Genomic DNA, 14,738 nt, shown 5'->3' with positions numbered 1-14,738 from the left:
ATTGCGGAGGTCGACGGAGGAGCCCCGAGCTGGGATCGAGCCGAGGAAACGGAAGCTACCGAGCTCGACGTCGAGGAAGGACCGACCCGACCAGAACGTGTCGACACCGTGGCCGTGGTGAGAGTGCACGGTGGTTTAGCGGCCTTGGACGACCTGGAGGCTCTGGACGCCTTAGACGAGACCGAAGGGGCTTTAGCCGCTGAAGACGACATCGATTCCGGATTAAGCGGCGACTTCGTGCCCGAAGTCGACGGAGCGGGTTCAGGGGCGAGCGATTTTTCGTAGAGCGCCGCTCTAAGCCTCGCGGCTCTATTTTTTCGAGCCTGAGCCGTTAGGGCCAGGCAGAAACGGCAGGTACCGACGACATGTGCTTCTCCGAGGCAGTAGAGGCACTTGGCGTGGCCGTCGGAATCAGGAATTTTAGCGGCACACTGAGTGCAACGCTTGAAGCGAGTCGTAGACATGAGAATCCGAAGTGAACCTTGCGGCGGAAAAAAAGGAACTGAGGAGGACACGCCGAGGGCTGCCTTATATGCCCTCCGGGGACGGAGGGGCGTGGCTACCGCCAAAATTTAAACTTCAGCTTGGGAAGAGTTTCCGTTGGGACCTGCGCAGGCGCAGCCTCTCCATTAGTGTGCATTCACAGAGTACACGAAGAAAAAATATCATTTATCAAAAAAGCATTTACACTCCACATGGAAAATGAATCAATTATCTGTGTTTCAGTTCAGGCACTGACATTTATTAGTTTGACAAACTGAAGAGTTACATCAGTTAGCCTCACAGAGATACAGACAACAAGACCGCTCAGTGTTATCAATTGTAGATAACGAAGATTGAAAGTGCGAGTTACTAACACAACAGACACCCAAAAAAATTATAAATCATACCTGTATGAAGTTGAATTTTTCCAATCAGTCCTTCAACTAAACCCAGGCAAATTGGATTCCAAGCCAGGAGGAGATCAGTAGCTGTGAACAAAAATAAAATATGTAAGAGAATGAAAATTATCAAGACAGTTTTAATCACCACTCCCATTAGCTCTACCAGATCAACCAATTTTGCGGAACTGAAGCAAGGATTATGAAAATTATAAACTCTTCTGTAGAAAACACTCCTGGTGTATAGAAGTTCAAAGACAGTAGGACACCTCTATTTGGCTTATGAAGAGACAAGAGTTTCACCTATTGTGAAAGCCCTTTTATTACATCTATCTTTCCACTTAACTTTTTTTTTCAGTGTCAGGAGCAACTTGGGAAATTGCAAATCATTTCTGGTGTGAGAGAATTGACCGTCTGCAAAGATGTTGCCCAGAGGACACCTGGATGTTTGATGTTTTACCATCCTGTGGGAGGCTTCTCTCATGTCCCTGCATGGGGAGCAGGAGCTGACAGAGGGAGCTCACCCACTCTCCCCAGATTCGAACCACTGACCTGTCAATCAGCAGTCCTGCTGGCACAAGGGTTTAAGCCAAACTGGTTAAATTCAAAATGCAATAAATACATTATTTAGGGAAAGCAGGAAACTTTAGTGAAGGCTCATGCTATTTTAGTGTACAGGCAGTTCCCTAGTTACACACATTTGTTTGTTTATTTATTTGCTTCGCTTGTATACTGCTCTTCTCACCCCAGATGTGGGACTCAAAGCGATTTCCAAATATATTATGGCAAAATTCAATTCCTACACAATAATAATAAAGTACAACTATCAATTGAGTCATAAAAACACAATAACATTAACATTGAGATAAAAAAAAATTTAATTTAAATATTAAAATCACATAATACAACATACAGAGTCCAGGGCCATTCCAATATCAATATTTATTGCATATCATCTCTGATCATTCCTTTTATTGCTTATTGCTTGAAGGCCTGGTCCCATAGCCAGGTTTATACCTTTCTTCTGAAGGCCAGAACTCACAGTTAAGAACAGGGGTGAAATAACAGGAAGTGAGAAAAATCTACCCCTAGGAAGGGAAATTCACTCCTGAAAGAGTTATCGTGGGGAAAAGATGACTCCACTGAAGCATTCTCATCATCCTTGTTTCCACAACAAGCCAAATTCTTCAAAATCCAATTATCACAGGGACACAATGTCCAGTGAAACCTTCTGAACAGGGGAACAACCAACAAAACAAACACCACAGAAGTGTTGACCCTTCCCTATGTTATCCAAAGCTAAATATATATATATATTTCTGGCTGGAGATGTACTTGTTCTGACTTACATAAAAATTCAACTTAAGATCAAACCTACAGAACCTATTTGTTCGCAACTTGGGGACTGCCTGTACTCACTTTTAATAATTAATATTCATTAATTCAAATCCTGTCCTGCCAAGTAATTCTAGTAACAAAAAAAATTACACAGACAACAATAATCCATTCCCTAAAAAGTTTCAAAAGAGAAAGTCGAAGTCCAAGCAAAGGCATCAAGATCTAGGCAGAACTGTTTTAATATCTGCTCCTAATTTTTGCCCCTGTAGAGATTTTGTGAATACTATAAAAAGCTTCAGGAGCAATTACGCTAGCTTATATCCTCTTTCTGATTAAGATGAAGAAAAATGAAAACCAAAAAAGAACCTGGAAGCTCAGTCGGCATAGTGAAAATGAGACATAGATCACATATTTTAAATTTGGTGAGCCACCATGAAAGCCGCACTGCCTTATCAAAAAGGAAATGAGCTGCTGGTGTTAAAAGACATTTCCTCAGATGTATTTGAAAAATGAAAGGCCAGTCAGCAAAGAAAATGAGGGTGGATGACCTTTCAAGACTCAAATTCATAACTTGTAGTGATGCTAAAGCTCCAAATATACTACAGGAAAAGATACTGCAGCAGTAATTTTACTGCGTAATAAATACAGATTTTGAAATCAAAATACAGATGGCACACCTCTGAAGTATGATACTCTTTCAAGGAAATACTATGACCAAACTGCAGCAATACCAAATGTAGCAAAAACACAGTGCTACGTTTTAAGAAAATTAAAGATCTTGGATGAGTTTAAATATTTGCTCTTTTAGTGACTAAAGTAGGAGTGAAAAACATCTGGTGCTTCCAGAGCTTTTGGGGCAAACATCTATCAGCTTCAGCCAATACAACTATTGGTCAGGAACAAAATGGTGCTGTACTTTAGTTATTATCTAGACCACCACTTCTTAAACTGTGTGCCTTGACCCCTTACAATGCCCTTAGCTTAATATTGGGGTCATGTACAATTTGGCACAGTGAATGTTTTCTGAATGTTACCTAGTGGCTGTTTCTGACATTTATGTGAATCTGGTCTAGAGGTCCATAGTTTTCTAATTCCTGGAGTTGATTTTCAACCAGAAAAAAGGACCCTGTTCAACCAAAAATCTATGGCATCAAAAGCCCCCAGTGGCACAATGGGTTAAACCCTTGTGACAGTAGGACAGCTGACCGGAAGGTCTGAAGTTCGAATCCAGAGTGTCAATGTCATACTAGTCAAGGCAGAGAGGGAGGCAATGTGAATTTTTCGGGGGGGGGGGGGGGGAGTAATAGAACTGGAGGAGTGCTGGAGGTGCTTTCCGTTATTTTCAATGGGATGAAAATACTACAGCTAGCACAATTGTTCCCATTCTAAGCAAACATTTTGGAATGTGGAGCTTTTGGATTCAGTAGACTGAAGAGCACCACAATTCCTTCCCTAACTGCCACAGGCAGACCATGGCCAAAAAGCAATGGCAGTACAGAAGCCCACCTTTATCCAGGAGGACTCACAGGAGCCAGTCTCTCTCCCTGTCAAAGTATAATTCAGTATTTATTCAGTCCCACTGATAACTCTGACTTATGCTGCAGCCTTTGTTATGTTACCAATGTTACAAAAATACAGTTTTTAGTTTAAGAAATATTTTGGGGAAATTTTCCACCTTGTATAATTATGGTTTCAAGTAGATATGGGCACCTGCCAGTGGTTAGGGGCTTCACTAAAACATTAAAGACCTGGAGTTCATCAACCCCTAGCACCATTTTATAAAATTAATCAAAACAAAACAAAAACAAAAAAACCCTGCTGTAGTTATTATAATCAGTTCCTGGTTTACTTCTCAAATAGAGATTTCCTCTGTGCTTAAAACAGGTATCCTCAAACTCAAGCACTCTGGCTGTTTCGGCATCCAACTCCCAGAAGCCCTAGCCAGATTGTTCAATGGCCAGGAATTCTGGTAGATGGAAGCCCAAATAGCTAGAGGTCGGGGCTTGAAGATGCCTGGTCAAAAGCAACATTGAGCGGGTCCAAAATATGAGGAAATTATCCCACATATTAAATTGAGGATTCCGGAAAAAATTAATAACAAGTAAATCCAAAAACTTTGTATTGAGGTTACAAAACTGCCTCTGAGGGTTTCATGTAGCCCAGGGCCATCTTTTCCCTATGCCTAGTTTAATGTAATTTGATTGTACCCATCACTATCTATTTTCAAATCACTGCTCCTTCAAAAACTTAAGATACTGTTGGCATATGAGGAGCTGTTTCATAAATAATATGTTTCTTTAACACTACATTAAGCAGCTGGCAAGGGCAAATACTACTGCGGATACAGTGCCAAAATCTCAGTGCATCACCTTGTGCCACTGACACTGTCTTCCTCTCTCTCATCTAGTTTAGTGGAGCAGAATTACTAATGAAGCAGTTATAAATTCCTGGGTGGAAACTGGCTGAGATTTGCATACCCTTGAATTTCAATGAAAGCAAGTGCCCCAAAATAACTATTCTTAAGGGATTATTCTATCAAGGTTCTAGGAAGATATAGCCATACTATTAAAACTGAATGCATGAATTAGAGCAAACTTTTTACAGGAAACTTATTTTGAGAAAAATTAAATCCTACTTCTTCTGGGAAAACGGAAGAAGTCTGATGTGATGAGAAGTTGACTGTGTGTAAAATTATGTATGATATGGAAAAGATGACTAAGAAGACATTTTCTCACTCTCTCATTATATTCTCTCATCATTCTCATACAAGAACCTATTCAGTAAAGCCGAATGCTTTGAGACTCAAGATGGATTCATAGGGTTGGGATTCTCTCCAGGCAGAACAAAGGATACTCTGATTGCAAGTCATGATGCCTACACGTTGCCAACCATTTGAAAAGCAATATGCTTCTATATATCAGTTGCTGAGGAACACAAGGAGGAAGATGTCATTCTTGAAGGCTTCCAGCAGGCAATGAGTAGGTTGCTGTGTAAGCACAGAGCTTTAGGAGATAAGCCTTTGCCCTGATTCAGTACGCTTCTCATATCCTTAGGAACATATAGATCAGGGATAAATGTCACTCTAACACTGTTGAATTACAAATACTACCATTCTACATCACATACTATGCTGGCTGCACAAGAACAACAATCTGGCATGATCTTGGTGGGACATACAATTCTCACATTTGTTATAAATATTCACAGTATAAACATTTGATTTTTTTCTACCTCCGGCTACACTGCTTTTACTTTCTGACAATTGAATTGTTTTGTTAATATTATCTATTTATTTATTTAATTTATATACCACTCTTCTCCCCAGGAGAGAATACTGTTTGCTGCTCAGAAAAAGGAATTAAACAAACCAGAGGTGGGTTCTTAAATGGTTTCTACAAGAAAGCTGTAATGCTCAGATACAGTTTGTCTTAGCCATTGCTTGTGAACCACACAGAAGAATCTAAAATCTACAAGAAGTTCCAGATTGTGACGAGCAAGCCTAAGCTGTGTGAATACCTTGTTCTTATTCTAACTAGTGTGAATATTAGCACTGCCTCACTACTGTTCTTATCCACTACTAACATAGAGAACAAACACTCCCCATCAGAGATCTTCAGTCTTTCTCAGTATGCTCTGAACCAAATACAACCCAAAAGGTTTGCTCAACCTTACTTAAGTCCCACAGAACTATTTTTCCCCAACAACCCTAAACAAAATATAATCTTAACTGCGGCCCCATTAGCTTTTTCTTAAATTTGCTATCATTCTAAAAAGACCATCAACATCAACGGATTGTGGAAAGCTACCCAATATGAGCCTGAAAGGAAATCTCATTCACTTTTACCTATTTCTCATCTTCCAGTCATCTAGCAAGCCCAGGTGGTTCTTGCCTATGATTGCTTCAGGGCAGAACCTCTGATGTGAAAATTACCCCTTTCTAAGTATGGCACTGGTTTTTACAGCACTTTAGAAAACATCACTGAACTTCCTGAAAGCTATTTCCTGATTCCTACCACTGCTAAGTCCTTCACACATCAATATTAATGTCTAGCCTTTCAGATGGGTGTAGTCAACATGACTCATAAGACTCTATGTTATTGCCACTTTCCAGATTGACCATAACAAAGCAAGGAGCTCTGTTATGAAGTTTTGAAAGCCACAGCATGACACACAGCTATTGCTTTGGATTCCTGAGCTATGTCTGGGAAGATGATGCACTGGGGCTTTTTTGAAAGCAGACATGCATGAAATTTAGTTGTGTTTTGAATGCCTGGTGAGAAAATGCCTAAATTGGTAAGAATTACATCTGGTCTCTCTCCCTTTGCTTTGTGCCGGCACCATGCATCTAGTTCCATCTACTAAATCCTGGGAAGAAAAAAGCTCTCCAAAAGGCATGTATTGTGTTTCTTTCCTTTATTTTTAAAGCATGAAAAAGTCTACAGACACCCATAACTCAATGTGGTAATCACTTCTATTTGATCTAACTTTCCTTTATAGTCAACCCATGTGATGACCATCACTGTCATCTTGCCGAAACCAATTCCATCATTAAAGTATGTGATGTGCAAAGAACTTCCATTTTTCCTAAATTCCCTACTATTTAGTTTCATTTATCCTAAATTCCCTACCATTTAGTTTAGTTGGGAGGTGCCAAAGCAACCTGATCACACTGGCTTCCTTTTTCTTTACAGTTCTACAATATCTTATTTGAGGTGCAATGATGTCTTCAAGTCTTCTGTCACCTTCTGGCAAGCACATGGTGTTTTCTTAGTCAAGGAATACTATTAAGTGGTTTTGCCAGTTTCTTCCTTAGAAATTTAGCCTACAGCAACTGGTATTCACTGGCTTTCTCCCATCTAGCCAAGACTGACCTTGCTTAGTTTCAAGATCAGGCAGGATTTGGAGTTTGGAGGGGTTTGGGGGCCCTATTTATCCTTAAATTCAAATAATCTATGGAAAAGTTTAAAATAACAAAATCCAATAGATCCTGATGACCTGACAATTTATTCGCTCAGTAAGTCATGTGAAAAATTGGTAGCTATTAAACTCTATGTAAGTGATATTTTAGAAAGTGTCTGTTAAAATGCACACGTATACTGAGAGTGTTAAATACATATATCCCATATTTATATTTTATTATGACTGTGAGTGAGTGAAAACTGGTTAAGCTGATCTCTCAAAACTTTTGATACCTTTGATATAAAACTGTTTTCCTCACCCCCATTTTTGGAATGCCACTTGATAACTTCCTAACAAATTTAGCAAGTTGTTCTCTTGACATGAGGCTTTGTAGATGACTAAGTGTGACACAAATAGAATTGTTACTTGCTTCAAAAAGATTCGGTCACCACAGAAGTAAGATTTATGACAGCAAAAACAGCACACCTGTCAGACTCCTAAGAAAGGATCTCCCATTAACACAAAACATTTATATGGATTTGAAGTCTTAAAACAAACACCTCAATGAGGACTTTCTCACACTTAGTTATGTGATCTACCATTGTGTCTTATGTGACACAATGACATTCTCTTTCCTTCCAGCTTTTGCCAAGCCTCATTATCTCTATCCCAAATTGGGATGTAGCACTATAGTGCCTCTCTAAACTCAACTTTTAGGGGGGCTTTAGGTTCCACAAAAGTCCTACGAAATACCTTCCTATCAAAACAGGTCTACTAAGCCAACTTTATGACTTTCGGAAATGAAAGCACCAATCACCAAATGCATCAAAGGCAAAAAAATGTCTATATAAAAAAACTTCTTGCTTCTGGAGGGCTCGGGGAATGATGTTTTTGTAATTAATCAAGAAGACCAACCAACATCCATCCTGAAAAGGGTTTTAAAAAAAATAAACATGAAAGCAGTTGGTCCTGATTTTTGTTAGTTATTTTTTGTATCAAGCTGGTGTGATCTTCAGAAAGCCAACATGGTGCAGAGGTTTGGTTATTGGCTTGATTGTCTTAGAGTCCAATGTCCCTTTACACACCTGTCTAGAAGTCAAAATATTCAGGAAGGAACTCATATGAATACTATCATCCATAGAGGACACTTGAAGGATACAGAGAAGCATTTTTTCTGTTTGTCTCAGATAGTGGAACACTATTTCATAATAGTTGCAATCAGTTCCCTCTCTTTCTGCTTTTAGTAACAGTGTGTGAACACATCCTTTCAAGTCAGCCTTTTAAAAGTTATATTTATTGATTGTGTCTAGAAGTTGAAAGTGCCAGGGAAGTCAATCTCTAGTAGGGTGAAGCAGTCTCAGGAATGTCAGGCCAATCAGGTCATGTATGTGTCATCTAGAAAGCTTTTTTAATAGAAGGGGAAATATAATAAATATATTTGAAACATTCCACTGTAAATAAGCAGTACCAACCAACAAGGCTGAAAAATAGAGAAGACGGATCTACACACCCAAGGGTCAGGAATCCAAGGAATCCAAAAGTGAGAGTATGTACCAGTCTGTTGAACAATATGTCTGCAACAAGACCTCACCCCACCTGCTGATAGATTTATAGCTGCTTGATCTTGGCACACCTGTTATTGGCCGCATTTCCTGCTAATTTTGCAAATGTAATGCTCTGAAATGATTAGTTGAACATGAGGAGAGCACATGTATTAAAAGTTAAAAGTGACATGAATTATACAGGTTTGAATGTGGTTCTGGGCATTTATCCAAGCTAACAGTTAACAGCCCAGTACAGCTGTGCAATACAGGTTTTAAAAAAAGCTATATCCAAAAAATAGTGACCTTGACAAAAAGCTATATCCAAAAAACAGTGACCTTGACCAGTAAACAATAAATGCCAATGTTGTACATTTTTAAAAAAGGATTCCAAACAGGTGTAAATTGCCAGCAGTCAACCAAGCCATGTTCAATGGCAAATAGTTAACAGGCGCTAGTGAAAGCCTTATCTGATGGGTATCAAAAGACCAGAAAAAATCTAAAGTGACTAGATGAGTAGTGGCCTTGTGCAAAACACTAGTAAAATGTGTCACTATTTGGCTGATAATAAGAGAAGTAAAATTGCTCCTGATAGGCAGAAAGGAATAGAGAGGAGCTTGCCCCTACATTGCCCTCTTTCCGCAAGGAACTGAAAACCTGGTGATTCCGGGAGGTCTTTGAGCAAGATTAGTTGGCTGTTCAACATGTTGACTTTGATTTACACACTATCCGCCCCCGAGTCCTATGATACACTGAAGTACAAGTCTTTATGTATCTTTTAATTGATTATGTCTACCTCGCAGCTCTGATTACTGTATTGGACTCCTTCATGTTGATTGGTACTGTAACTGTGTTCATTTTAGATCAAACTGTTTTTACTGCTGTTTTATGACATTGTTTTTATTATGTTTGTTCGTTCATGCCGTTGAATGTTATTTTGAGAACTGTTTTGTATATGCTGGAAACCGCCCTGAGTCCTCTCGAGTTGATGGAGCGGTATATAAATAAAGGTTTATTATTATTATTATTATTTGAAACACAACAAGATGAGTCTACAGCAGACACTCTGCTGGCTGTTGTACTGGATCACACGCCGGACACTTCCCAAGTGTCTAGGGCTGTGTGATGTATAATGCGTGCAGATCCCAGTAAGGTGGCCTTCTGCAGCTGGCAGATGGTAATTTTGTCAGCGCCGATTGTGTTCAAGTGCAGGCCAAGGTCTTTAGGCACTGCAACCAGTGTGCCGATCATCACTGGGACCACCTTGACTGGCTTGTGCCACAGTCTTTGCAATTCGATCTTTAAATCCTCATATCGTGCCAGCTTTTCTAGTTGTTTCTCTTCAATCCTGCGGTCCCCTGGGATTGCAACATCGACAATCCATACTTTGTTCAGTTCTCTGTCGCAGGCAGATGATATTTGTGGCACAAGTTCCAATTAATCATCTGAGCAACTGTGTTATGCCTCTGCTTGTAGTCTGTCTGTGCGATCTTTCTGCAGCAGCTGAGGATGTGATCTATTGTTTCATCTGCTTCCTTGCAGAGTCTACATTTGGGATCTGTCGTCGACTTTTCAATTTTGGCCTTGATGGCATTGGTTCTAATGGCTTATTCTTGGGCTGCCAGAATCAGGCCCTCTGTCTCCTTTTTCAAAGTTCCATTTGTGAGCCACAGCCATGTTTTTTCTTTGTCAATTTGGCTCTCAATTTTTCCCAGGAACTGTCCATGGAAAGCCTTCTTTCGCCAGTTCTCTCTTCTGCTCTGGATTGTGTTTTTACGGTATTCACTCTTTGTCTTTTGCACTTTGAGCAGTTTACTATTATTGTTGTTATTATTATTATTATTATTATTATTATTATTGATATATCGTATTTACTCAAGTCTAATGCACCATCGACTCTAATGCGCACCTCAATTTTCAAAACCCTGAAATCCAAAAAAAGATTTACCATATTATGTGAATCTAATGTGCACCCTAATTTTGGGAGAGTAATTTAGTCAAAAAAGATGAGTGTTAGCATCGAGTAACTACAGTACTATAGAAGCCAACTCCATGCCATTAAAGGACAGGTGATCTCTTACTACTTCACATGAGGCTGCCTTCTAACAACCGTCTATTATGCTGCTACTGAATATGCTTCCCAAGTTGGTATGAGATTTAGGGGGAGGGGTTCGCTTGATATTAAGCAGGTTAAAATAAATACATTGTGCATTTCTTATTCAGTTAGATAAATGCTTATTATATATACATAACATATTTGTCTCTACATTGATATTTGTAAGAACATACAACTATAGAAACCTATATTTCGTTCCACAGATGCCTGGTTTAGAAGTGTAAAGTTCCACAACTGATGGGGTGATATTTCTTAGTGGATAGATGTTTAAGTTACAGTACGACCCCGTATATGCAAACCAATAAATGCGGTTTAAATTATTCACTTAGAACCACCTGTACAAAGTACATCCTCTTCTCGGTACCTTCATCATTAAAAATAGTAGGGCTTACAATTACCCGCAATATCACGTATCTCATTCAGTAAACGTGAATAACAGTAAGCAGAATTTTTCATTCACAAAGGGACAACTTAAAGAACAACTATATTATCATTTCACTATGGATTTTACCCTTGGATGTATATTTATTGGGTGTTGGTGGGACAAATTAATCCCATCCACTCCCGAAGAACCCAGAATGTCACATAAGCACATGGTCACCCATTCAGTCCACCACACAGAAAATAATCTTTGCTCAAAAATAGCTAATGACATACATCAAACCTCTAAGGCAGGAGTGGGAAGTGGCAAAGTAGAAGGCTGCATTTAGCTTTCCAATACATGTTGGCTGTAGCCACCCCTCACCGAAGCTTTGAAAAACTTCAAGTTTTTTGCTCTCAAAGCTCTCTGGGCACATGAAGGCTTCCTGGATCCCTAAAGAGGGATCCCATTAAAAACATACGCAAATCTTATTTTTGATCCTAGGAATCCAGTTGGACTCCAAAAGTGGAAATCCCCTCCATAGACCATTTTTCAGGCACTTAAAAGCAAAACATTTATTTGAACTGGGATAGAAGGTTCCTATGACCCTCAAAAACAGTCAAAGTGAAGCTATTCACCTTCTCCATATCCTATAGGCCTCTAAGATTATCTTTTATTATCTACAGTTCTTTATTTAAAAGTTTATCAAAAACGGCATGACTTCCAGCTTTGGGGAAGGTCAAAGAGAAGCTTCAAGATACCTTAAAACAGATGGTAGCCCAACACAGTGTCTGAAAACATGGCAAAATGGCCACTAGCGCCTTGAAGAGCCTTCAGGAGCACTACTGGCCTCACAGGAGCAAAACTTCTCCGCCCCAATATCTTACAGAAGAGCAAGATCTCCGGTGATAGGTATGGTCTTGGTACTGCACTTTATTCATCCCAGCTGCAACATCATGACTGAACGATGAACAGGAAGAAGTACAAAATAAAGTCTTCATGTTATAAATAGAAACACAGGCATAGAGCCCTGGCTCTTCCAAAGGAAAAGGCGTGAATTTGCCACAAAGAAAAGAATAACAATATCAAATATCAGTATGCCTATTGTAGGAAGTATGAGCAAACTGCCTTGATACAAAATATAAAATACAGTAATTTCCAGCAATACAAATAATAGCACAAGGAGAAAATGTGAAAGTTTTTAAAGCTTACATTTCTCAAGTACCTTAAAAAGAGGAGAAAACTTTTTAGACTTATTCCTTACTATTTATTTTATACCCCACCTTTGTCCCAGCACAGAAACCAAGACAACTTATAGCATGAATTAAAAGAGAACAGAAATGAATACCAGAATGTATAATATTAAATAAAATGTTTAGAACAATAACTATCAAATCAAAATCTAACAATGAATTAAAACAGTTCCAACACATTGAAAAATGTAACATAGGAAAAAGTATAACATATCCTATTAAAAGAACCTCTCAGGCCTCTTCTACACAACCATATAATCCAGATTATCAAATTAGATAGTCCACATTATCTATTTTGAACTTGAGTATATGAGTCTACACTGCCATATAATCCAGGTCAGAGCAGACAATCTGGATTTTATACTGCAGTGTAGAAGGGGCCTCAGATAGTTAGTGGCCAAAAGCTTGTATGATCATAAATGTCTAAACTTGCTGCGAGAATAAAAGCAAGTGGTCACAGGGGCCTCCCACAGAAATAAATTCCCCTCTTTCATGTCCTCACAAAATGTTCCTGCAAAAGTAATAGAACTGAAGGCATGTCTTCTTTTTAAAATCTCAGTCAGCATGCGTGGGTAAATTCTGCCTTTCAGACATTCTAGGCATAAACTATAAAGAGCATAAGGTTGGGGTGTTGGACTATGACTGGTGATCTGGGTTTAAATCCCCGCTCAGTCACGATAATCCACCGGGTTACCTTGGGCAAGTCACATTCCTTCATCCTTAGAAAGTGGCACAGGTAAGCATGCTCAGAACCAGTCTTGCCAAGAAGATGATAGGTTTTCCTCAGGATTGCCATTAGGCAGTACTGTAATGACTTGAAAGCACACAACAACAACATTACAATGCATTAAGCACTCTCGTACCATTTCTACTTCCCAACCATCCTGATACATCTCCCCACATCACTTGATGATATAATCATCTTCCTATCAAAACATATCCCTTCTAAACTATTCATCTATTTTGAGAACATAATGGTCCTAATGAAAATATGATGCAGGCACAATTCCTACACCAAGTTATTTTGGACTTTGCATTAGGTTAGCACAGTAGTTCTCAAACTGTGCTCCTCCAAGTGTTTTGGACTTCAGCTCCCCGAAATCCCAGCCAGTTTACCAGCTGTTATGAATTGTGGGAGCTGATGTACAAAACTTCTGGAGCACAGTTTGAGAAACTCTGAGTAAGCACAATAGCGAGTGGTGTCTTCATGGAGATGAGAATCTGCTGTAACTTTTAGTCAGGACTTTAAAAGCTCTGTCCAAGGTCCTGTGGATTTATTTGGGGCTAAATTTCAACTCCATTGATGGATCCTACAGCGTTCAGATTAAGTCACAGGGCAAATTCACTGCCATACTGACGTGGAGCCCACTAATCACACCTGGTCCTGTATTTTCATCTGGTTCCCTCCATAACAGTAGCTCTCAACCTGTGGGCTGCAGCCCAGCAGTGGGTTGTGAGGAAGAAACTACTTCCTATTTATTTATTAATTTTATTTCTGCTCCGCAGAGCTGAACATTGCATAAATCACATCACGTCTAGATTATTAAACATGGTTTTCTGTGGGCAAGCAGATGGCAACTACTGGATGGCATATGTTATGTATCGGAAATTAGAGCTGATGTGGTTCCCGGTCAAATTGGTTTCTGTTCAAGTGGGCCTTGGTCAAAGTGGTCCATGGTCAAAAAAAGATTGGGAACCACTGCTCCATGACAATTCCATCCTGAAAAACTCCAGCATTCACAGTCCATTTGCAAATCCACTTCTAATCTGTTTCAGGAACATTTTAATCAGTAATTTTAACCTTCACTTAACCAAAAACATAAAAATATTTCACTAGCTCCTCCTAGGCAAGTGAATGTAAGGTGTTTTTTTATATAACAAAACCCAATCCAATAAACAACAAATTCCCACCAGAAATTTCCCACTCCCTGCTTCTGTAAGGCTGTCCTATAAACACTAATCTAGGCTGTTCCTCCCAACACAAGCTGGTCTGGAATCTATCTCCATAAATACCGTCCTCAAAAAATAACAAATCTGTTACATACATCTCAAAGGGAAAACAAGCAAAGAAAAATAATCCCTTTGTTTACCTTGACCTTTTAGCAATAAAGGGCATTTTTCAAAAGCCATCTGACAAACCAGTTTTGGGTTCTGCTGCTACAAAGCACCTGAAAACAACCTTCATTCATCCCTTAATAACCTGGTACAGAAGGCCCCTGGATATTCTGTGAGAGAGATGCAGCCTGGATGATGAAAGACGAGCAAAAGCAGAGCATCCAAAATGCTCGAGACCAGAAGTGTTTCAGATTTTTCCCCCCAAGATATTGGAATACCTGTATTTTCATATAT

The 14,738-nt window shown here is 39.4% G+C and overlaps 1 protein-coding gene across 1 annotated transcript in view; it reads right to left on the bottom strand.

The window, feature by feature from the left end:
* Positions 1-14,738, bottom strand: part of inpp5f (inositol polyphosphate-5-phosphatase F) — a 62,641-nt gene that overhangs the window by 44,568 nt on the left and 3,335 nt on the right. The window contains exon 2 of the mRNA XM_003218614.4: positions 891-971. Within this exon, the coding sequence (XP_003218662.4) occupies positions 891-971 (81 nt within the window). The remainder of the gene's footprint in view (positions 1-890; positions 972-14,738) is intronic.

The sequence above is a fragment of the Anolis carolinensis genome, chromosome 3 (assembly GCF_035594765.1).
Source record: "Anolis carolinensis isolate JA03-04 chromosome 3, rAnoCar3.1.pri, whole genome shotgun sequence".
Lineage (NCBI taxonomy): Eukaryota > Metazoa > Chordata > Lepidosauria > Squamata > Dactyloidae > Anolis > Anolis carolinensis.
This window is presented reverse-complemented; position numbering and strand designations above follow the sequence as displayed.